This window comes from Mesoplodon bidens (genome assembly GCF_964165515.1).
Source record: "Mesoplodon bidens genome assembly, chromosome: 10".
Classification (NCBI taxonomy): domain Eukaryota; kingdom Metazoa; phylum Chordata; class Mammalia; order Artiodactyla; family Ziphiidae; genus Mesoplodon; species Mesoplodon bidens.
The window spans coordinates 12,210,418-12,234,392 of NC_138172.1; the positions used below are offsets into that span (position 1 = coordinate 12,210,418).

Consider the following 23,975-nt stretch of genomic DNA (forward strand, 5'->3'; position numbering starts at 1 on the left):
TAAATATATATACACACATATCCATGAACCCACCATAGTCTAGATAGTGAACATATCCAACACCCCAGAATTTCCTTGTGCCCCTTAGTAATCCCTCCATTTTGCCTTCTCTACCTCTCATACGTGAGCAATTACCAATCTGCTTTGTGCCATAGTAAATTAGTTTGTATTTTTTAGAGTTTTAGATAAATGGACTCATACAGTGTGTACTTTTTTTTGTGTGTCTAGCTTCTTTCACAATGGCATAGTCTTTTATTCATTCTACAAATATTATTGTGCTCCTCCTACTAGGTACCATTTTGGAAGCTGCAAGACGTCTTAGGAGGCTATTGTAGTAGTCCAGGGGAGAAGTGGTGGTTTGGAGCCAGGGTGGTTACTATGGAGATGATAGCTGCCACCCATTCGCCATCTGCCTTGGAGGTAGAGCTTATCAGACCAGCTGGATGTCGGGGTGGGAAGAGGGAGGAATTGAGAATTGCTCCTCAGGATTCTGGCTTGAGCAGACAGCTAGGGTGTAGTGAAATGGAGGAAGACTTAGTGAGAAATAGGTCTGACCTTCCCCAATTTGATCCTTTACTGGGTGTCCGTTGCTTCTTCACAGTTACTCTTGTTATCATTTGTTGGTCTTAAGTGGTATCTAATATGCAGATGAAAACAATATTTAAAACACTTCAAGGTATTCACGAGATTTCTGGGTCTTCTCACAAATGTTATTAAAATAAAGGCTAGCTGCCATTGTCAAATTGAAAATAATGAATCTCAGTTTTCGCCTCAGGTGTTTGTGGTGTCGGTTGTACCAGGCAAGGGAAAGAGAAAGTAGCGCAAAGTCAAATAATATTTTCAGACTTTTAAAAGTTTCTTGAGGAGAAGTTCTCTCCACTCCTTCTCTGGCCACCAGAATGTTTTTGTTTGGGTTTTACCATTAAAAACGTTAATGTTTTGCTAAGTCGGATGCTGTGGTAACAGCATCTGAATGCTGCGACCAGCTATGTGAATTTCATTGTCCTATACACTAGTCTGTCTTCCTTCTGCAGTGTTAATAACAGTTCAGCTATTTTATTAGAACTTAGACTCCTTTTGGAGGTTTTGGCCTTAGAAAAAACGGGTCAAGGTATCACTGTGGTTTTGGAATTTTGGAGGTTACATGCCACTTTGTTTATGGGCACCTTCAGGAAGTCTGAGTTAGTCATGAACTAATAATGTGTAATAGTAAACAATAATGACTGCACACTTATTGTTTATTATTTGCTCAGTGCTTTCTATGCGTTCTCTCTTTTAATCCTCACATCATTCCAGTGAGGGGATTTTATATGTGTATGTGTGTGTGTATAAATAACCTAAATGTCTACTTTTCACCTAAAAAGCAATAAAGATGCAAACAGGAAACTGTGACCAATACCAAGGAAAAAGATTAGTTAAATAGAAACTGAGTAAGCACAGATACTGGATTTAACAAAGACTTAAAAGCAGCTATTATGTTTAAAGGATTAAGGGAAAATATATTCAAAGAATTGATAAAAAATACAATGTGAATCAACAAATACAGAATCACAACAGACAAATGGAAATGATAAAAGAAGAACCAAGTGAAATTTCTAGAATTGAAATTATAATAACTGAAATGAAGAGTTCCCTAGATGAACTTGATAGCAGATTAGAAATGGTAGGATGGCAGAATTAGTGAACTTGAAGGTAAATCAAGAGAAAATTTCCAAACCAAAGAACAGAGAGGAAAAAAATTGGAGACAGATCGACAGAGGCCTGTGTGACAGTGTCAGACATTTCAACATAATTTCAACACGTGTGTAATAGGAGTCCCAGATGGAGAGGGGAGAGAGAAAAGGACAAAACATTTTTGCAGAAATGATCTAAATACTTATCAAACTGGATGAAAATTATCTACAGTTCCAGGAAATTCAGTGAACCTCAACTAGGATAAACACAAGTGAAAAATATACCTAGACATGTCATAGTCACAGTGCTGAAAGACAAAGAGAAAATCTTGAAAACAGCAAGAGAAAAGCACTTTATCACATACAGGATAACAATAATGTGATTAATGACTGCTTTCTCATCAGAAACAGTGCAAGTTAGAAAATGGTGGAATGATACAGTCAAAGGGCTGGAAAAAAACAACTATCAACTAAGACTTCTATATCTAGCAAAACTATCATTTAAAAATGAATGTGAAGGAAGTCTGACTTGATTCTGGGAAAATGGAGTAGACATACATTTCCCTCTTCTTCCCACTAAATACAATTAAAACTCTGGACACTACCTAGAAAAGGAACATAAGAAGTCCCTGAAGAGTGAAAAGAAGGCAGAGTAGCTGCAGACCTTGGGACCCTAGGAATGACATGGTGGTGAGTTCCATGGATTTTCTTTTTGCCTCATATATCCCAGACTTGGAGCTGAAGAAGCCAGCAAATGCAGGGAATGTAAACCAAAAAAGTCCCAAGAAAAGCCTGCTCTCTCTAGCCAAAGGGGAAATAGGAAATGGACAGTCTAGCAATACTGAAAACTTCTAGTCAGTAAACCACCCTACTCCATCTAAGCATGACAGGAAAACACTGTGTTTTCTCACGCCTGCAAAAGCCAGGGTGGGGAGCCTATACTTGCACCCTCATGAGGCTGTATTGAGGTGACATAATACCTCTGCCAGGGTGGTGTTAGAGAAGGCCAGGTGGGGTGCCAGGCCTTTCATAGTTGCCTGGTAGTAATGAGGCCACCCCTCTCCATAGTGTAAGTGGCTACCATTTGGGGAGCCAAAACTCTCACCTTCTCCAGTAATGAGCATCCCTCATGAGGTGTCAGTGGAGGCTGAGTGGGGAACCCAGACTTCTTCTTCCACCTGGCAGTAACGAGATGGCTCTCTCCCTTCCCCTGCCAATGTGGCGTCAAAGAAAGCCAGGGGAACAGAATATTTAAATAAGAGCCAGAGTTTTGTAACATATAAACATTATCCAGGTTTCAAGTAAATAATGACTTGTCATATCAAGAACCAGGGAGGCACCAAACGAGATGAAAAAAAGACAATCGATACTAACACTAATGACAGAGATGTTAGAGTTACCCATTTAGCTAAAGATTTTAAAGCAGCCATGATAAAAATACTTAAGTGAGCAATTATGAACATTCTTGAAACAAATGAAAAAAGAGAATAAAAACTTCAGAAAAGAAATAAATAGTATAAATGGGAACTAAGGGCAAATTTTAGAACTGAAAAATAGAATAACCAAAATAAAGCTTTGTGAATTGGTTCAGCAGCATAATAGAAGGGACAGAGAGGGAAAAAAAATCAGAGGGGGAAAAAACGGCAACAAATTATTCAATCTGAATGATGGAGAGAAAATAGAAAATGAATGAATGAATGAATGACGCCTCAGGGACCTTTGTGACTGTAAAAAGATCATCTAACATTGTTTTTCTTATTTTATTTTTTAAATTTTTTAATTTTTTTAACATCTTTATTGGAGTATAATTGCTTTACAATGGTGTGTTAGTTTCTGCTTTATAACAAAGTGAATCAGCTATACATATACATATATCCCCAAATCTCCTTCCTCTTGCGTCGCCCTCCCACCCTCCCTATCCCACCCCTCTAGGTGGTCATTTGTGTCATGGGAGTCTCAGAGGAGAGGGGAAAGAGCATGGGGCTGAAAGAGTACTCAAAGAAATAATGGCTGACAACTTCCCAAATTTGGGAGGAGATTAAACCTGTAGTCAGGAGGCTAAGTGAACCTTAAATAGGATCATCCCAAAGAAACCCATACCAAGACATATCATAATTAAACTTCTGAAAGCAGGAGGCAGAGAAAAATCTTGAAAGCACTCAGAGAAAACTGATACCTTATCTATAAGGGAAAGGCCAGTGTGAATGACAGTGGGTTTCTCATCAGAGACCCTAATAAAGGGCAGAAGAAATGGCATGATACTTTTCCCCTGTGTTCCCTATGGGCATGATATTTTTTAAGTGTTGAAAGAACTGCCAACCCAGAATCCTTTATCTAGTGAAATGTCTTTTACAATAGGAGGAAATCAAGACATTTTCAAATGAAAGAAAACTGGAGAATTTGTCACCAGCAGACCTATCCTAAATGAATGTCTAAAGGAAGTTCACTAAACAGAAAGGAAATGATTACAGAAAGAACCTTTGAACATCAGGATGGAAGAAGGAAGATAGTAAGGAGAAATATGGGTGCATACAGTAGGCTGTCCTTCTCTCGAGATTTTTAGGTTTTGTTCGATGGTCGAAGCAGAAATTATAACGTTGATGTGTTTCTAAATGTATTTAGAGGAAGTTTTTTTTTTTTTTAGAGGAAGTTTTTAATGCAGTTATAAACAGGGGATGCTAGAGGTTTGGGAATGCAGGTAAATTTTCTATACTTCACTGGAATTGGTAAAATAATACCAGTAGACATATCTTATCACAGTTATATGTATATATATATAAATGTAAATATATATAAAATATTTTAAATACATATATAAACATAATATTTTATATATAACTATATGTAAAATATATCCACATATTTTAATAAGAATATAAAATGTGTTTTATATATTTAATATTTATATATTAATATATAATATATATTTATAAATATATTGTGTATGTATTTATATATATATAAAACTGTGATAAAGCATTATAGGTACATAAAAATGAATTTCTTTTAAAAAAATGTTCAGGTAATCCACAGGAAGGCAGAAAAAAGAAAACAACAAAAAAATAGAGAACAGACAAAAACCAAAAAATAAAATGACAGTCTTAAGTGCTTAGATATCGGTAATTTCATTAAAAGCTCAATGGTCTAAATACATCAATTAAAAGACATTGGCAGAGTGGATTAAAAAACATAACCTAATTGTATACGGTCTACAGCAAACTCACTTCAAGTATAATGATAAATAGGTTGAAAACAAAATGATGGGAAAAGATGTTTTAGGTAAACATTAATCAGAAAAAAGCAGGAATGGCTGTATTAATGTCATATAAAGTAGACTTCAAAGCAAAGAAAATCACCAGAGTCAGAGAAGGACATTGTGTAATGATAAAATAGTTAATCTACCAAGACATAGTAATACTAAATATGTATGCCCCAGTGAAAAGAGCTGAAACATATGAAGCAAAAACTAATAAAATTGAAAGGAGAAATAGACTAACCTGCAATTGTAGGTGGAGACTGTAATGCTCCTTTCAACAATTGATGGTACAAGTATATAGAAAATCAGCAAGGATATAGAAGAACTCAACAATATCATCAACCAATGGGATCTACTTGACATTTGTAGAACGCTCTACCCTACAACAGCAGAACACCCCTTCTTTTCAAGTACTCATGGAACATATACCAAGATAGACTGTATCCTGCACCATCAAATAAACCTCAACAAATTTTGAAAAATTGAAGTCATACAGAGTGTGTTCTCCAACTGCAGTGGAATCCAACTAGAAATCAGTAACAGAAATAAAATAGGAAAATGTCCAACACTTGGACAATAAACACACTTCTAAATACTCCATGGGTCAAACCATACACTGAAATGAATGAAAATGAGCACATACGGACGAGTGCATGCCTGACCCATGAGGAGCGGCCTGTGGGGGGAGGCACCCTCCTGTGCCCCAGGGCCAGATGCTCACTCCAGGTAATCAACTCCCCACTGGGGCACAACATATAAGAAAATCAGAATAAATGCTTGATTCCATGTCATTTTCTAAGTGAAAGCGACAGTACAATATACTCATACAGAAGTGCCTCATATTTTTTTAACATGCCTCATTTTTATTAACAGCTGCTTAGTATTCCACACTATGGATTTCATCACACATGGTTTAAAAGAAGTGCTTTTTGTCTCTTTGCTGACTGATGAAAATTTGTCAGTCGCTCTGTTCCCTCTTTTGCTGTCCTTGTTGTTGTATTGCATATGACACGGAGGGAAAGGGAAGCGTATCTCTTCACTACATAAAATGTCGTTGTTTATGCTCCTGTGAAGAACGAGCTGGTCAGCCCTCTTCCTGCAGGCTTACTCCTCATTCAACAAGCCAGTCTTGCTGAGGAGTGGTTCTGTGGCATCTACTGTGGATTTGTTTCATCACTAAGGACTTCTATGCCTTCCGAGGTGTTTTAGATGAGGCTCTATTCCCCTGCACTAGCAGTCGGAGCATTACTCCTTCAGCTCTTGTCCTGAGAACTTGAGATACACCTTGCTTGGCCTTTTGAGATTATTGGGGCTAACATTTAGAAACCTGCTCTTTTTTTTTTTCTTGCTGTCCTTGCAATCATCCAAGCATTAGAGACCTGTTCGTATTTTGCTGTCTGGGAGTAAAGCAGTTATGGGTAGTAGTCCCTTTGGAGACAACATTCACATGGGTTCTTGTCTGTTTCTGATCAGGGTCTCTGTGTTCAGTGTGTATTTTTACTTAGATTCTTGAGTACTGGTGGTGCAGGTTATGTGACATGGCAGCCTCTCTTCTTGCCAAGTATACAGTCAGAGAGGTGAGGTATTCAGACACTACCGTCAGTAGCTTCTCAAGTTGTTTTAACCTGCAGTAACAAACTTGATCATGAGAGACAACGTTAATTTTGATTTACCGATCCTTTCTTTAATGAAAAAAATGGAGACGTTTCCCCCTTATGTTAGTTTCCTGGGGCTTCCATAACAAATTACCATAAACTTGGTGGCTTGAAACAACAGAAATTTATTCTTTGAGTTCTGGAGGCTAGAAGTCTTGAGACCAAGGTCCTGGCTGGGCCATACTCACTTCAGAATTTCTAGAATCCTTCCTTGTCTCTTCCTAGCTTCTGGCAGTTCCCTGGAATCCTTGGCATTCTTTGACTCGTAGCTGCATCATTCCAGTCTCTGTGTCCATCTTCACATGGCCTTCTCTGTGTCCTCTCCTCCTGTTATAAGGACACCAGTCATTGGATTTAGGGCTCACCCTAATCCAGTATGACCTCATCTTAACTAATACAGAAATTACAAATCTGCAAAGTTCCTATTTCCAAATAAGGTCACATTCTGAGGTGAACATGAATTTGGGAGGACACTAGTCAACCCACTACACACTCCGAGTAATTTTTCTGTTTTTTTTGTTTTGTTTTTTGGCAAAGTGGTAAGCATTTCAAACAGATGTAGCTGATCCTACATCATGTTGTTTTCTGGCAAAAATAGTTTTATTTATAAGGACCAAATGAGCAGCCACCTAGAGGACTGTGTTAACTGCTGTGGTCGTTTCAGCCCGGGATGACTCTCATGAGTGCTTGGGTCACTTTGATGAGTGTCTTTTTTTTTTTTTTTTTTTTGAGGTACACGGGCCTCTTACTGCTGTGGCCTCTCCTGCTGCGGAGCACAGGCTCCGGACACGCAGGCTCAGCGGCCATGGCTCACGGGCCCAGCCGCTCCACGGCACGCGGGACCCTCCTGGACCAGGGCACGAACCCGCGTCCCCTGCATCGGCAGGCGGACTCTCAACCACTGCGCCACCAGGGAAGCCCGAGTGTCATTTTTATTGATTGCAGACTTACTTCATTGGAGATGGTGGTGAAAGGGAACTGTTCTGTTCTCCTTCCTGTTGGCAAATCAGCTCCTTTCTGTTGTTCTTGGATCTAACTTGACAAAAGAATTTAATCTTGCATGATAGCAGATACTGTGAGAGACTTTAATCAGCATTTAAACTGTCATTTTTTCCATTGTAACCCAGCATGCAGAGACCCCCCTGAAGCAGTGTAACGCAAGAATCCCCAAGCAAGAAATTTAATGTAGGAGAGAGCGGCCATGCTATGGGATAGCTACACAGCTTTAAATGCTTTCATTTCTGCTTCAGTGAATTCTTGGTGATTATGCTGCTTTTATAGAATGATAAACTCACCCAGCAGATTCTGTTGTAATAGCTGTCAGATTCCAGTTACTCCTGGGAAGGATGCTGTTTTGTGAAGTCATTATTTTCATATGTAGCTCCTCTCAATTATAGCTTGCCCATTTGTAATCAATAAAAGTTTGTTAATGTAACATAAAACATTTAAGGCCATGGAAATGCTGTGGCCTTGCAGTGGAATGAAAAATAACCAGTGGCTTGGTCTTTGACAGCTTTTAAGTACCTGGCTTAGAAGAAAACATGAACTTCTGCCCACAAGTTGACATTTGCGAGTCAGTGTGTTAGCCATGCTTGGAGAGAACATGGTTCTTTTAACTTCTGCCACTGACGTCTGGGCCTTTGATAAGCAAAAGGAAAACTAAGACAGGAGGCTCTGTTCAACCTTCTCTTATTTTCAGTAAACAAAGAACAGGCAGCTGTATGATTAGTTGACTTCTTGCATAACAAAGGAAAAGCAAAAAATTCTTATCCCCCTCAGACGTCCCAGATGTGGCTCTGGTTTGTAGGAGTTTACTGGTAACTCTCAAATACTCTTTGCATGGCTTACGTGATGATGAGGCTTTTGTCCTGGCGGCTTTACGGTGTTCATTTCCATTGCACATTTATCCAGAGCCCTCCCTAGAAGTAATAGTCTTACCTCTTGGCTGGCTTTTTCTGGCTCCAATTCTCATTGCAGTGGTAGCCACTGTTCCTTTTTTTTTGGTGGGGAGGGTGCTGCGTTGGGTTTTCGTTGCTGCGTGCGGGCTTCCTCTAGTTGCGGTGAGTGGGGGCTACTCTTTGTTGAGGTGCGTGGGCTTCTCATTGTGGTGGCTTCTCTTGTTGCAGAGCACGGGCTCTCGGCGCGCAGCACGCGGGCTCAGTAGCTGTGGCACATGGGCCCTAGAGCGCATGGGCTTCAGTAGTCGTGGCGCATGGGCTCAGTAGTTGTGGCTCAAGGGCTCTAGAGTGCAGGCTCAATAGCTGTGGCACACGGGCTTAGTTGCTCTGCTGCATGTATGATCTTCCCGGACCAGGGCTCGAACCTGTGTCCCCTGCATTGGCAGGTGGATTCTTAATGACTGAGCCACCAGGAAAGTCCCGCCACTGTTCCTTCTTGCCTTCTTTTAGGCCTTGCCTAATTTCCTATACTCTTGGTCTCTAAACTCTGGAGCCAGGCTGCCTCGGTGTGAATCCTCGTTCTGGCATTTGCTTAATCTCAGAAGTCGTTACAGAAATTACATGAGTTAATATTTGCAGAATACTTAGAACTCTACTTGGTTCATAATACATACTGTATAAATCTTTTTGAAAAAGATAAACTATGTTCTATATCTTGATTGTGGTGGTGGTTACATGACTATACACTTGTCAAAACTCATCAGAAGTGTGCATTTAAAAGTTTTAAAAGTATAAAAGTTTACTGTATATAAAGTATACCTCAGTAAACCTGACCTAAAATTTTTTTAAAGATAAAAAGCATATCCGTTTATTCAGTCAGCAAAGGGTTTATTAGGTGTTGAACAGTAGGATTTTAAAAACATAATTCAAGGGCTTCCCTGGTGGCGCAGTGGTTGAGAGTCCGCCTGCCGATGCAGGGGACATGGGTTCGTGCCCCGGTCCGGGAAGATCCCACATGCCGCGGAGCGGCTGGGCCCGTGAGCCATGGCCGCTGGGCCTGCGTGTCCGGAGCCTGTGCTCCGCAGTGGGAGAGGCCACAACAGTGAGAGGCCCGCGTACCGCAAAAAAAATAATAATAATAATAATAATAATAATTCAAAGAGGCTTGCCAATTTAGTTGAGCTGGCCAGTTATAATGCAGGATAAATTTGCCCATCAGTGTGAGAAGGTGATGTAAGAGGTGCTGCGAAGCAGCTTATTAGTCATCTAGGTAGGAAACACTGTAGGGGTTTGGATTGCTTAAGGTAGTCACAAAGAGTTCACCAAAGAGTCGGAACTTGAGCTGGACCTTAGAAGATGTAGGATTTGGAAAGGTGGGCATTCGAGAAGGTGCACGGGTGCAGGTGCAAGACCCAGGGGCAGAAATGCATGTGGAGACTTTAGGCAACCATGTGAGAGCTGGTTGGTTTAAAATAGACCCTCTGACTGTGGGAGGGACAGCTGTGCTTTATGGACTAACGAGTTCTCTTCTCTTCATCCACAGAAAGGCCCCCCTTCTGGGAAAGACCGGGTGAAGAAAGGTGGATCCTACATGTGCCATAAGGTAAGTCAAGTCACTAAACTCTGTTTTGGTGTTCTAACAGCAGGTTTATGGATCCATTGTAAACATTAGCCCCAAGATGTCTCATCCACTTCTGTTAATACATACCTATCTCCATCAAAGCCAGGAAGAAAAAAGTTTGTGCACAGGCATGGGGAAAAGTGGTTCAAGAAGCAGAGGTTGTAAATGATCTGTTGTCAACCATATTCCATCTGTTGTATCTTGACCCTTTGAGAGACCTTTGTTGTCCCATGAATCAGGGTGAGCTATATATCTGGTTTCCAGCATGTAAGTCTGGAAGCACACCCTTAATTTATTTGAGACTCCTGTAAATTTCTGGCTTGTCTGTTGAGATTAAGTTGAGAGTTATAAATGGAGGGTAGATTGTGGTATACTGGAATAAAAACATCCCAAGTGTTCTAGGTATATAGTGTGTGCTTTGTGGAATAAACAGCTCTCTCAGAGAATGATTCTTCTCTTTGGGCTATAATTTCAGTGTCAGAGTTGGTTGTTCTTGGCGAGTAGAAGTAACTCATTGTTTCCTGAGTTACCTTTTTAAGGTGTTCAGAAATAGAATACCACTTCTCTCCCTTTTTTTCTTTAAATCATATATTTTTAGTTTATCTAGCACTTCAACTTCTATCTCTATGCAAACATGGCATTTTGCGGATTGTTATTACAAGAAGCTTCCCATGGTAATTCAGTCAGAGACTTAAAACTGTAATGGCTCCAGATTAAGTTATTAATTTGATAATGGAGGCATTGTCAAACTTTGCCTTAAAATAATGGTTCTCAGGCTTCCCTGGTGGCGCAGTGGTTGAGAGTCCACCTGCCGATGCAGGGGACGTGGGTTCGTGCCCTGGTCCCGGAAGACCCCACATGCCGCGGAGCGGCTGGGCCCGTGAGCCATGGCCGCTGAGCCTGCACATCCAGAGGCTGTGCTCCGCAACGGGAGAGGCCACAGCAGTGTGAGGCCTGCATACCGCAAAAAATAAATAAATAAATAAAAATAATGGTTCTCAAACTTTATTGTACATTAGAATCATCTGGGTTCTATAAAAGATATTGATGCCTATTTCCTCACTCACCTCATTCTGACTTGATATTTCTGGATTGTGACCTGGGCATCAGGATTTTAAAGCTCTCAAGGTGATCATAACATACATCAAAGTTTGGGAGCCACTGGCCTAAAGAGAACCTATTTAAATTATGTATATCTGTGAGTTCGTAGGGGTGTGTGTCTTCTGCATTTCTTAGAATTTTTAGTGTAGTTATTTAGGTGGCAGTTCATAGAGTTGAGTTGACTTTATGCTTTACACTTACCTTTATAACAAGATGTGGACAAATTTATCTTTAAAATTCTAACTTTAATTTTAAATTAAAAGCATTGCCCTAGCATGTCCCAGTATTTTTAAGTGTTCATATACCCATCTGTCTGTAGTCCCAGATTTTTTTCCTCTGATTGAAGCTGTTGCTGCAGGTGTATCTGAATCCTCTTGCTGGGGAACCAGACTTTCATGAAAAACAGGTGAATCTCTTTTGCACAAGAGCATCTCAAAACCCTAATTACCACCAGTTATGTGTCTGACATATGGCACTTTTCCTAATTGGGAGTCCATTTACTCTATAAGAATTAAAGACCAGAAGATTTTTTTCTCACAAATAAGTGGAGAAAATGAATCCTGTAAAAAACATTTTAAGCATGAACACCAAAATATTCCAGTGCCATGCATATGAATGTGTCTACTTTAACATTTCATTTTTCTTGCTTATTTTAAATATTTTAAATTTTTATAAGCTTCTTAATTTATTCTTTTAAAATATCTTTTAACGTTTTATATATATATATATATATATATATATATATATATATATATATATATTTGTGTGTGTGTGTATGCAGGCCTTTCACTGTTGTGGTCTCTCCCGTTTGTGGAGCACAGGCTCCGGACGCGCAGGCTTAGCGGCCACGGCTCACGGGCCCAGCCGCTCCGTGGCATGTGGGATCTTCCCGGACCGGGGCACGAACCCGTGTCCCCTGCATTGGCAGGTGGACTCTCAACCACTGCACCACCAGGGAAGCCCTGTATTTTTAATAAATACATTTTCATGGTACAGTTGGTTTTTGTATATTTATGTTGTGTCCTGTAACCTTGTTAAACTCATCTGTATAAGTGATGTTTTTGTAGATTTAAAAAAAATATATATATATATATATATATATATCTTTATTGGAGTATAATTGCTTTACAATGTTGTGTTAGTTTCTGTTGTACAACAAAGTGAATCAGCTCTAAGTATACATATATCCCCATATCTCTTCCCTCTTGAGCCTCCCTCCCATCCTCCCTATCCCACCCCTCTAGGTCGTCACAAAGCATCGAGTTGATCTCCCTGTTGTTTTTGTACATTCTGTTGTATTTTCTACATAAGTGGTTATACCGTCTGTGAGTATAGACAATTTTACCTCTTCCTTTTTAATCTGGATACTTTTATTGCTTTTTCTTAGTGTATTGTGTTGGCTAGAACCTCCAGTATATTGTTGAATAGGAGTGGTAAGAACAGACAGTCTTACCTAATTTTTGATCTTAGGGGAAAAACATATGACTTTTCAAAATTAGCTATGATATAAGCTATAGCATTTTCAAAGATGCCCTTTATCAGCTTGAGCAAGTCTCCTTCTAGTCCTAGATTTCTGAGAATTTTTTTTTATCAGAAATGGATGTGGATTTTGCCAGATGCTTTTTCTAAGGCTATTGAGATGTTTATGTGGTTTTTCTTTTTCAGCCTGTCAATATGGTGAATTATAGTCATTGATTTTCTGTTTTCAAATGTTAAACCATCCTTGGCTTCCTGAAATACATCCACTTAGTTATGATGTATTATCCTTTGTATATATCTTGGATGCAGTTTGCTAAAATATGTTTGTGATTGGTATTGGTCTCTTGTTTTTTTGTTTTTTTGTTTTTGTCTGGTATTAGTATCAGTGTATTGCTGGCTTCATAGATTGAATTGGGAAATATTCCCTCATCTTGAATTTTTTGGGGAAGAGTTAATGTAGAATTAGCATTTTTCTTCCTTAAATGTCGGATAGAATTTCCCCAGGAAAACCATTTGGACCTAGAATTGTAACCATACATTTAATTTAGTTAATAGCTACAGAGTTGTGCAGATTATCTGTTTGTTCTTGATTAAGCTCTGGGAGTTTGTGTCTTTCAAGGAATTTGTCCATTTCAGCTGAGTTAATGAATTTATTGACATAAACTTTGCCTTTTCACTTGCTGTTTAGACCATTTACATTTAATGTGATTGTTGGTATGGCTGGGTTTAAATTTGGTGTCTTGATATTTGTTTTTCTCTTTGTCTCATCTGTTCTTTTCCTTTTGCTTTTTTTTTCTTAACTTTTTTTGGATTAAGTGTTTTTTTATCACTTCATTGTCTCTCCTTTGGCTTATTAGCTATAATTCTTTGTTTTAAAATTTTTGTGGCTGATTTAGAGTTTATATTATACATCTTTAACTTTTCTTAGTCACCCTGAAGGATAAGTTTTAATTTAATCAGGCTCAGAGTGATGGAGAGAGTATTCCAGAAAAGAGAATAGCAGAGTGACAAAACTGAGTGGGATCCACAAGATTTTCCAGAGAGAAACGGCAGCTCTAGGATCTTTGGTCAAGTTAATTGTAGATGATGTAGGTTTTTAACCTCAGCCTGGTTATTTTGGTGTAGTCAAGAAAACAGCACAGTGTTGGCTGTGAATTACTTTCAGTGCTTATTCTTTACACTAGATTAAGAGTGGCAGTTTTAACTGCCACTAAGTATATTAAGATGTGGACTCTAGAATTAGATCTGGGTTGGAGTTCTGTAACTGTTCTTTGCTAGTCTTTGCCTGTAACTGGGCAAATTACTTAACCTTTCTAAGCCTCCGTTTTCACATTTGTAAAATGTACATCATAATTGCACCTATTGTAAGGTTCTTACGAGGAATAAATGCAGCAAAGTAAATAAGCACTTGGTACAGTGCGTAGCTCATGGTAAAGTCTCTGTAAGTTAGTTGCTGCTAACACCATCATTCTTAATCATCATCTTTATTATAATAAGATTGTTTTCCCCCATTTTCTCTTTTGAATAAAAACCAACTAATGAACTGCTAACTAGATAGGCAGAATCCTGGAGATGATTACTATAGCACAGGTAAAAATCAGTAAAAGAAAGAAAATCAATAGAAAGAGAAAAGAATAATGTAATTCATTTTGAAAAAAAAATCACCTTGCTCAGAAGGGGACTTACTTTTGATTGTGGCCCAGGGCCAGTTTGCATGGCTAAAGTAAGCTCTGATTATTATTTTTGACTTTTTGAAAGTCCCTCCAAAGTATAGCTTCAGTAAGGAGACGAGGCACAGAAAGAACAACTATGAGTCAACATGGTGTTAAGAGCACAGATTCTGGAATGGGACTGAAAAGACTGTAATCCTGGATTCACAGTTACAAACCATGTGACCTTAGGCACACTATTACCATACCTGTGCGTCGGTTTTATCCTTGTGTATACGATGCACATGCTAATAATACCTACCTCCGGATTATTGAGAGGATTAAGTCAGTTAATACATGTGAAGTTCTTAGAACAGCTCACATAGTAAGTACTCAAGAAATACTAGTCTTTCTTGAAGTTGTTAGATTAATCTCTGTGGGATCTTTAGCCCAACCTACAACATTGACGAAATCCTCACTCCCCTACACCCTCAACCCCACCATTTTACACCAAGATTAGTAGCAAAAGGAGTTGTCCAAGTGTCAGTGGCAAGAGCAATGGATGGGAAATTGAGAGACCTGAGTTCTGCTGTGTCATTTTTCTATAGTCATTTTGTTCATAATGAGTTACAATTACCTTAAAACTGTTCTTTATCCCTAAAAGTCTTCCTCTCATAAAAATCATATTGCCGTCCCACTTGACTTCAGAGCCCCAAGGCTGGTAAGCATTATCTTAAATGAATTGTTCTTGAATCCAGGATCATATTCTTAGTGCAGATATCGAGGTCAATTTCACAAAGTAATTAGCCATTTTGATGAAATGGGGCTAAAATAGGCCCTCACTACTACCTCGGTTCTTAATTAATAAAATGACCCATATTTCAACCACTCAAAGACCTAACATCATTAATAACCATTTTTGGTGCTAAAAGTAGAGTTGGAAAAAAAGAAAGAGCAATGAGGACATATGAAATCAGGCCATTTTCCTCTTTAATTACGTATTCCATTAGTTGCCCGTTACCGGAATTTAAAATGAACTACTTATTAATAAATGTTTGCTGAGTGAATGAGTGCATTTGCAGTGGAATGATAATGTGAACTGACTGTTTTCTCATGTGATGGTCCTGACCTTTCAACACTAACTTGTAGTGAGACTTGCTTTTTAGTGTTTAGTTCTTCATCATTTAGGTTAATGGAAGACTTTAGGTACTGCTATGATCCAAAAAAGGACTAGCTCTTTTTGTTGTCACTGATTTTAAGCTTTTTTGTTATGTAAGCAAAACATTTTCATTGCATAAAAATTAGAAAATAAATAATAAACATAAAAATGAAAAAAATCGTTCACCCTGCTTTCTGAAGAAAACTATTAATAGTATTCTACCAAACTTTTTGGTGCACTTTTATTTTTTCTTCCCCAAATGGAATTATGCTGTATGTACCAGGGCCTTCAAATATGACTATGGTCAATAATCTCTTATACATCATGGATCTCTTTTCTGATCACAGTGTTCCAGTCAGGCACAATTCTTCACCGTTGCTACAGCCTGCATTTTGTGGCATATGAAAACCAAATTTTAAAACAGTTTGTTATATAATTTGAGAGATAAGTTGCATATTGAACTATGCCATGCAACGAAGACCTCAGTCGTATGCCTTGTCACCAGAGATACCCCTTCACCTTTTCCATTTATATAACAAATAATTTTCCTATTTTTGTAGCAAATGCGTAACCATATTCAGATGCCGGCAAGGAATCATCTTCCCAACACAAGATCACTAAGACCTGCAGAGAAGCTGCTTTTGTTTTAGTAAGGAAGCAGGTTAACCCAAGGAGGTCAGATAAGACAGGCAAAGTGAGCTCCTTTAATTAAGAGTGTTGAGTTCATTATAAAGTAACAATTACAATAATCTCCACATGTCTACTGCTTTACTTTTTCACATAAAGATAAGATGAAGCATTTTGAGATTATTCCATTAATAGCCCCATTTTATCGGAAGAGGGAGCAGATTCAGAAAGGCTTTGCCTAAGGTTAAATAGCTAATAAGTCTTGGATTTTGCCTTTTCAGGTGAGTAAATTAGCAAAATGTTTGTCATAGTTTCCACCTGTGTCAAGCCCAACCTCTTTCTGCCAAGAAGACCACCTTTAATGTGACTCCATGCTATTTATCTACCCACGTTTCCTGCTTTTTATCATGTTATCCTCTCTGTACCACTCATTGCTTTTGCCTGGAATTCTCATTCTCTAAATCTTTGGGCAGCTCAGCTCTCGCAGCGCCTCATCAGCGGAGCCTTCCCAGGCCACCTTATCTAAGTAGCACCTAGTCACGCCTAGTCCTCTCTCCCTATGTGACTTTCTTCCAAGCTGACCACTGCCAGAAGCAGTCTTGAATTTATCTCTTTATTTATTGTCTGACTACTTAACTCCTTGTTGAATGTAAGCTTCCTAACGGGTACATTGTTTTGTTCCGCATTGCTTCCCTTGTGCCCAGAATAGCATCTAGCATGTTGTAAACTCTCAAATATTCAATGAATAAATAAACCATGCTCTGACAGTCTCAGGCTGTGGCCTTGCTATCCTCTTCACTTGCCTGAATTTTTCCATTTTCATGCCTCTGATGTCATTGTTTTCTCCACTTAACATACCTTCTTTCCTCGTTTCTAAGTCCTGTAAATCGGTGCTACTCAGTTTGTGGTCCATGGGCCCATAGCATTAGCAGCACCTGTAAGCTGGTTAGAAATGCAGATTCTTGGACCCCACACCAGACTTACTGAATCAGGATCTCTGGGTTTGTGGCCTAGGAATAGTTATTTACATGAGCTCTCCAGGCTATTCTTCTGTATACTCAAGTCGGAAGACCACTGCCATAATCACGTAATTCCCGCTCTGGCCAAGTTCTGCCTTCAGAAGTCTTTCCTAAAAAATTAGACATTTAGTGACCATTTCCTCCCCTGAATTAATAGTAGCCTCAGAATATTTTAACCCTAGCTTGTTTTGTAGCTTTTTGATGTGTAATCATTGTTTCCTCAACCAGCCTGTGATCTCCAGCGGGACACTGTGCACAGGAGGCGATCAGGAAACGCTTGATTGTTTTTTGTCATGTGTGGTCCAGTTATGGGACAAGAATGTCCCTGTCTGACTGCCTGCCCCCCTGCCCCAAACTCGATTCTTGCTCCAATGTGGAATTCACTACATACACTGAGAGCATGGGGCCCTGCATTATCCACAGGAGCTTGATTCTAGAAATACCAAAGCACCTTGCTTCACAGCAGCCCAGTGAGTAGGCCCTACATGGAACAGAGCTTCTGCTGTGTCTTCCTGCATGGTCACCTCTACTCATTTTAGAGCTTCCATTGCATCCCAATCACAGGTAGTAGCAGATGCCATCACTTCTTTCATTATTTCAGGCATATTTTTTTATTCATTTTCCCTCTGCCTGCCTGAATATTGGTAATAGTGTTACAATCTTCACTGGCCACAGGGAGAATGGGAAAATTGGTTGCTACTGTTCTGCTATCTATAAAAGACAGAGCACCATGTCTTTTTTTTCTTTTTTTTTATGGTGGAAGTGCTCCAGAGAATTCCTTTGTCAGCTCTAGAGATAATTTTTATGAAGATTAGAAACATTCAACTTTTGTGAGAGAAAGGAGTATAATAAGAATTAAGGAAAAAACAAAAAACCTCTTTCATGCTGACCTATTTTGCCCCTCCACAAATTCTCTCTCCTTCATGAGTTCCAAAGTTACTCTACATGATTCTTTGTGCAGTTTCGTTAACCAGTGGCAGGGACTTGAGTTTCCCAGGGCCCACTCAGAGTTGATGCTCTTGGGTACACAGGGTAACTAGTTTATTTTCATTCTCTGTTATTTCTTTCTTTCTTTTTTTTTTTTTTTTTTTTTTGCGGTATGTGGGCCTCTCACTGTTGTGGCCTCTCCCGTTGCGGAGCACAGGCTCCAGACGCGCAGGCTCCGGACATGCAGGCTCAGTGGCCATGGCTCACGGGCCCAGCCGCTCCGCGGCATGTGGGATCTTCCCAGACCGGGGCACGAACCCGTGTCCCCTGCATCGGCAGGCGGACTCTCAACCACTGCGCCACCAGGGAAGCCCCATTCTCTGTTATTTTTGATCAAAGATCTTAGGACATAAGAGTTCCATGCATGGTTATTTTTGGAATGTGGAAGCTTTTGAAGTGTTTGAATCCAGTCATCTGTGGTTATTCACTGAATATCTAGTAGGTGACCAGGGATATGTGTTAGGCTTTCTTATTTGTGGAAGTACGTGTGTACATGCAGGGGGCTATAACAGGGGTGGGACAGAATCATGAGTTGTGATGCCTTTTCATCTACGAGTATCGACTGTTGCTAGGCAGTCAAGCACACCACCGTTAGACCTGGGTTCGAATTCTACTTCTTTTAACAACTGTGTCATGTAGGGTAACTCATTTAATTCCTCTGGCCATTATGATCAAATCAAATAAGTGATGAAGGCGCCTAGCACCATGCCTGGAGAGCTTGATGCCTGTGTGTTTGTGCATATGTATATACCATACTCTGCTCTTATAAAATAAAACAATACCAAACAAGTCCCCCACACAAAGATACATAGCTTTATGAATTACTATGATTTAAACTCCAAAAGCAATGTATTAAGAAAAAATGTTTTCCACAGCCTTTCCTACTCTTGATGTTCCTGGGCTTGCTGTTCAATTTTTGCCAACCTGCTGGATAGTAAATAATATCTTAATGTTGCTCTTAATTAATATTTTCCCAATTGCCATTTAGCTTTATTACTTGGTTTCTTGTCAAATGCTATTCTAAATGTGCAAATAACTTTTTAAATTATAAAAGTAATACATAGTTATCATCGGAAATTTGAAACTCCACTGCCTGAGGATAACTACGGTTCGGATTGTGGTGCATTTTGAATCTTCCAGTCTGCTTTTCTTTGGCATACGTGATTATCTAGATTGAGATCATAGCACATATACAGTTTTGTATTCTGACTTTTTCATTTAAGATTGTATCCTGAGAAATTCCTATGTCATTAAATGTTACATGAAAACATGCCTTTTAATGGCTGCTTACGAGTCTAAATTATGGATGCGCCATAACTTATGTAACCATTGGTCGTTACATTTTTTTTAACTGTTCTAAGTAATGCTGACACCAACATCTTTGTACTATATCTAGTCATGTTTATAACGTAACACCAGATAATGTGGTGAGCTCTGAATGTGCTACCCTTTTCGGAAACATAGCTGCTAAATGTGCAGGAGGCGGGTGCCTGTAGGGCAGGTACTGTCTGCAGACAGGCATAATTCTCTACAGTTGGTGCTTGGGTACAACATCAGTCTGACAGTTGAGAGCCTTCACCCCAGAGTCCAAGAGCACTCATGTGTCTGGTTATCTCTGCAAAGTCCTACTGCTACAGGTATCGCTGTGCTGCTCGAAGCCAGAACACACCTGACAGCTCCGCTTCGAATCTGGGATTCCGCTGTGCAGCCGACCACCTGCCCACCACAGGCTAAGAGCCACGAAGAGCCTTCCTGAATCGGAGAAGTCGTGTCTAACCTGCACGCGGCTTCCCTCAAAGGCTGAACAACCTCGTGTGAAGAATTCCCACCCCGAGGTGGGTTACATACCTGCCCAATGGCCAAAGGAACCGTGTGGCGAGACCAAATAGCTGACCTGCATCAGCAAGTGTGCTTTATTGTGCGGTGTATTTCATGTTTTACTTTTGAGAGTCTTTTAAAGAGGAAGGCGGTGGAGGGCACCCTGAGCTAGGACTCAGGAGGTCTGCGTTCTACCCAGGGTCTGCCGCTGGGGTTAGACCCCGGGGTCCCACACTTGACCTTCCTGGGCCTCAGTGACCTCATCTGTCCAGTGAGGGGATGCACAACATGATCTCTGAGGCTGTCTCCCAACTCGCATATTGTCTGAATATATCAGATTCTATTGTGATTTCATAGTGAGAATCTATGGCAGGTTGTTTTTTAGCTGTTTTTTCCCACGTGTGAACCTTGGGTAATACTAATCATGTAAAATAATTGTTCTCTTATATATTATTTTCAGAAAAGAATGGGGGGTGGCAGTGATGGGTCTTTATATTCATACTGCACTTTGTTTTTTCAAGGAAATCAGTGTCTTTTACATTGTTAAAATGAATCCCACTTGGGCCAGTGATGGTGCCCTCAAGTTCAGCAATCTGAACACGCAGGGATGTCTGTGAGGTGACTTTACTGTGCTTTATATTTTAACATTAAGTGCCTTTGGTTCAGGGGGGCAGTTACAAGCCCTATTTCCCCCTCTCCCCAAAGCCTTTGGTGAATGTGAAATGTTTGCTACATGGAGAAACCAGTTTAATTCTAAATGTAGGAGAAAAAAACCAAGAACCTGAATTAACTGTATTCAGGGTATCCAGTATTTTGTAATAGGGAAGTAGGAAATCTTGTTGGCTGTGGAGTGTCAGATGCTTCAGATCATGCACTGTGTCGAATAAAGTGGTATCTGCTAAATCAGGCTTCACTCTCATTGTTTCCTTTTCTCTTTCCCTCTATTATGTTTTATTTTAAAGAAATGACTTTGTGATATGTATGTGTTTTGTTTGCTAGAAAACTTTCTTGTCGTTTAGCTACTTGATAACTTGGATATTTGAGCAGTTTGTGGGAATTTTTGTTCCAAAAAGCAAGGCTGTTCTGCCAGGAACCTAATTATGAGCGTGCTTCTTCGTGCCTCAGTAGATGAGACAAGGTCAAGGGCGGTGCCTCCATCCTGTGAAACCCAACAGCTGCTTCACATGCCAGGAAAGCACCTTGTCTTAGAGTGATGGCTTCCAACCAGAGGTCCCTATCATCAGGATCCCAGCCTGATTCCCCAGTCCTTGAAGACCGCACATTTGTTTCTAGCATGTCATTCGAAAGGAGAGGCTTGTCTTTATGGTGGTTGTTCAAAAACTAAGTCACATAATATTCTTAAGTGTTCAGCCAACTCTTGATTGCTACTTTTGCACCTAGCCTCCTAATGTTAAAACATTTATCCTGAGAAACAGTTGTGTTGCTGGGGTGTTTGGCCACATTTGTTAGTCTGTCACTTTGTGGATATAAAATGTTTCTTTATACGCTTTCATCAGTTGATGATTAATTTGGGCAAAACAAACAAAACAAAGCATTTGCTTCATTGAAAAGGCTAATGGAGGAAATAAGGTATTTTATTCTTAAAGTTACCACTACTCAAGCACAGTTTTTGTTTTTACTTGTTACCTCCCACTTACTTACATTTTTCACATGGTTATACTTTTAGTGTGTGTATTTTGGATTCTTTTCTTGGTAATTAATGTTATATAGCATAAATATTTTGGGGTGTGTTTTGGCTTAGTCTTTAGAATTGCATTTTTAGCAGCAGCATAATGTTAGAAAGCATTTAAAGTGAAATCCTAACAAGCCTTTCATTTAAGAACCACATTTCTAGGTTACTGACTACAGAGCGTGCCAGACTACAGACAGCTGTGGCCACTGCGCTTTATAAAATTGTGTGTTGACTTACGAACAGACCGACAGGATCGTAGTATACGAACCGCAGCTTTAATGCCATATACACATTTCTGAAAAACCTCACCTTCTGCAAAATTGCGTGCAAAAAATAGGGAACATAAGGAAAAATAGAGGTAGGGGCAGACCACTCACATGATAAGGAACTTTGCCGCTAGGGCGCTAACAAAAATGATACCTATCCTAGTAAAATCAGTAGCTCAGTTAAATCTGCAGTGGCAACATCACAGCCAGTCGGTCCTTTGCAGCCTTAAGCCCGGGGGCTCCTCCATCTTTCTTCTCTAAGATGTAAGGGGTTATTTATTTATTTATTTATTTATTTTTTGCGGTACGCGGGCCTCTCACTGTTGTGGCCTCTCCCGTTGCGGAGCACAGGCTCCGGACGCGCAGACTCAGCGGCCATGGCTCACGGGCCCAGCCGCGCCACGGCATGTGGGATCTTCCCGGACCGGGGCACGAACCCGTGTCCCCTGCATCGGCAGGCGGACTCTCAACCACTGCTCCACCAGGGAAGCCCCTAAGATGTAAGTTTTTTTTTTTTTTTTTTTTTTTTTGCGGTATGTGGGCCTCTCATTGTTGTGGCCTCTCCCGTTGCGAAGCACAGGCTCTGGACGCGCAGGCTCAGCAGCCATGGCTCATGGGCCCAGCCGCTCCGCGGCATGTGGGATCTTCCCAGACCGGGGCACGAACCCGTGTCCCCTGCATCGGCAGGCGGACTCTCAACCACTGCGCCACCAGGGAAGCCCCTAAGATGTAAGTTTTTAATGGCATTTGCTTTTAATGGAGACCACTTCCATCAGAAGTAAAGATCTGATTGGGGTTTAGACTTCTGCATCAGTCTTTTTAAGGTTAGGGGGGCAATGTTTTTGTAGTATCTTTATTTGAACTCACAGATTTTCAGAGAGTTTATTTAACATAGGGCAAATTTTAGCAATTTTGAAGCCACTAAATAAACCACTACTTGTACTTCCATAGGGTTAAAAAAAGTTTTTTGGAGGTCTTCATATATGGCTAAAGTTTTCTTTTAACTTTCAAGAAAGTTTACCCGTGATGGTTTCAAAACACATTTCAAATAACATACACCCCGACATGACTTTCACATTCGACCATCTTCCAGTCTCTGTTTACAAATCACTTACGAGCTATTTCTGCATTAAAGAAATATTCGTCGTAACAGAACAGACTGCTTGGCTGATGTGCCAGTACCAGTATAGGAAAATCTGTGTTTTGTTTGTTTGTTTGTCTTGTTTGTTTTTTCAGGAACTCATGTATTGGGTGTGTGCTTCTAATTCATTTTTTGTCCCATTGAAGAGTGGAGGAAATTTAAGGTTTGTTCTCAAATCTGCTTTGGTCCTGAATCTTGGGCAATCTTCATATATATTCAGGGGTGTACGTGAGGTTCTGAGTAGGGAACAGGTCATCTTTTTTTCTTTTTGAAGCCTGTAAACTTGAGTAGAAGGGGGTAGTGATGGGGAGTGATGGTTGTGGTGATCAAGAGTGACCTTTCGGGCTTCCCTGGTGGCGCAGTGGTTGAGAGTCTGCCTGCCGATGCAGGGGACGCGGGTTCGTGCCCTGGTCTGGGAAAGATCCCACATGCCGCGGAGCGGCTGGGCCCGTGAGCCATGGCTACCGAGCCTGCACGTCCGGAGCCTGTGCTCCGCAATGGGAGACGCCACAACAGTGAGAGGCCCGCGTACCGCAAAAAAAAAAAAAAAGTGACCTTTCCTTCTTAGAAAACATCAGATTACTTAGAGGCATCAGACTTTGCATGGTTCAACCTACAGCTTAAAATGAAATACAGATCTCCACCAATGTACACATTTTTTTTCTTTTTTTAACTCTTCCCTCCCCACTTTTTTTTTTTTGACAGAGCATCTCTGTTGTCCACATGAAAGGAAAAAAAGAAATCGAAGATGCTATTTATTTTAGTAAGTGTTGGTTTGGGCTGGGGCGTGGTGGGGTAATGGCTCCAAACTAATATGTTGGTAAATTCTGTTTTCCTTGGACCGTCTTTACTAAGAATTCTGTTGTTGACATAAAATAAGGCAAAGGGCCTTTCATCCATGAGACTCTCAGAATCCTCTTGCTAATCACCTTT

At 40.1% G+C, this 23,975-nt stretch overlaps 1 protein-coding gene across 3 annotated transcripts in view; it reads left to right on the forward strand.

Annotated features, from left to right (window-relative positions):
- The window catches only part of SUMF1 (sulfatase modifying factor 1), a 107,504-nt gene extending 86,799 nt beyond the window's left edge, over positions 1-20,705 (forward strand). For all 3 annotated transcript variants that reach the window (XM_081247663.1, XM_081247664.1, XM_081247665.1), the window contains 2 exons: positions 10,026-10,085; positions 19,748-20,705. In XM_081247663.1, the coding sequence (XP_081103789.1) occupies positions 10,026-10,085; positions 19,748-19,858 (171 nt within the window). In that variant the 3' untranslated portion in view covers positions 19,859-20,705. The remainder of the gene's footprint in view (positions 1-10,025; positions 10,086-19,747) is intronic.
- Positions 20,706-23,975: the final 3,270 nt, after the last annotated feature.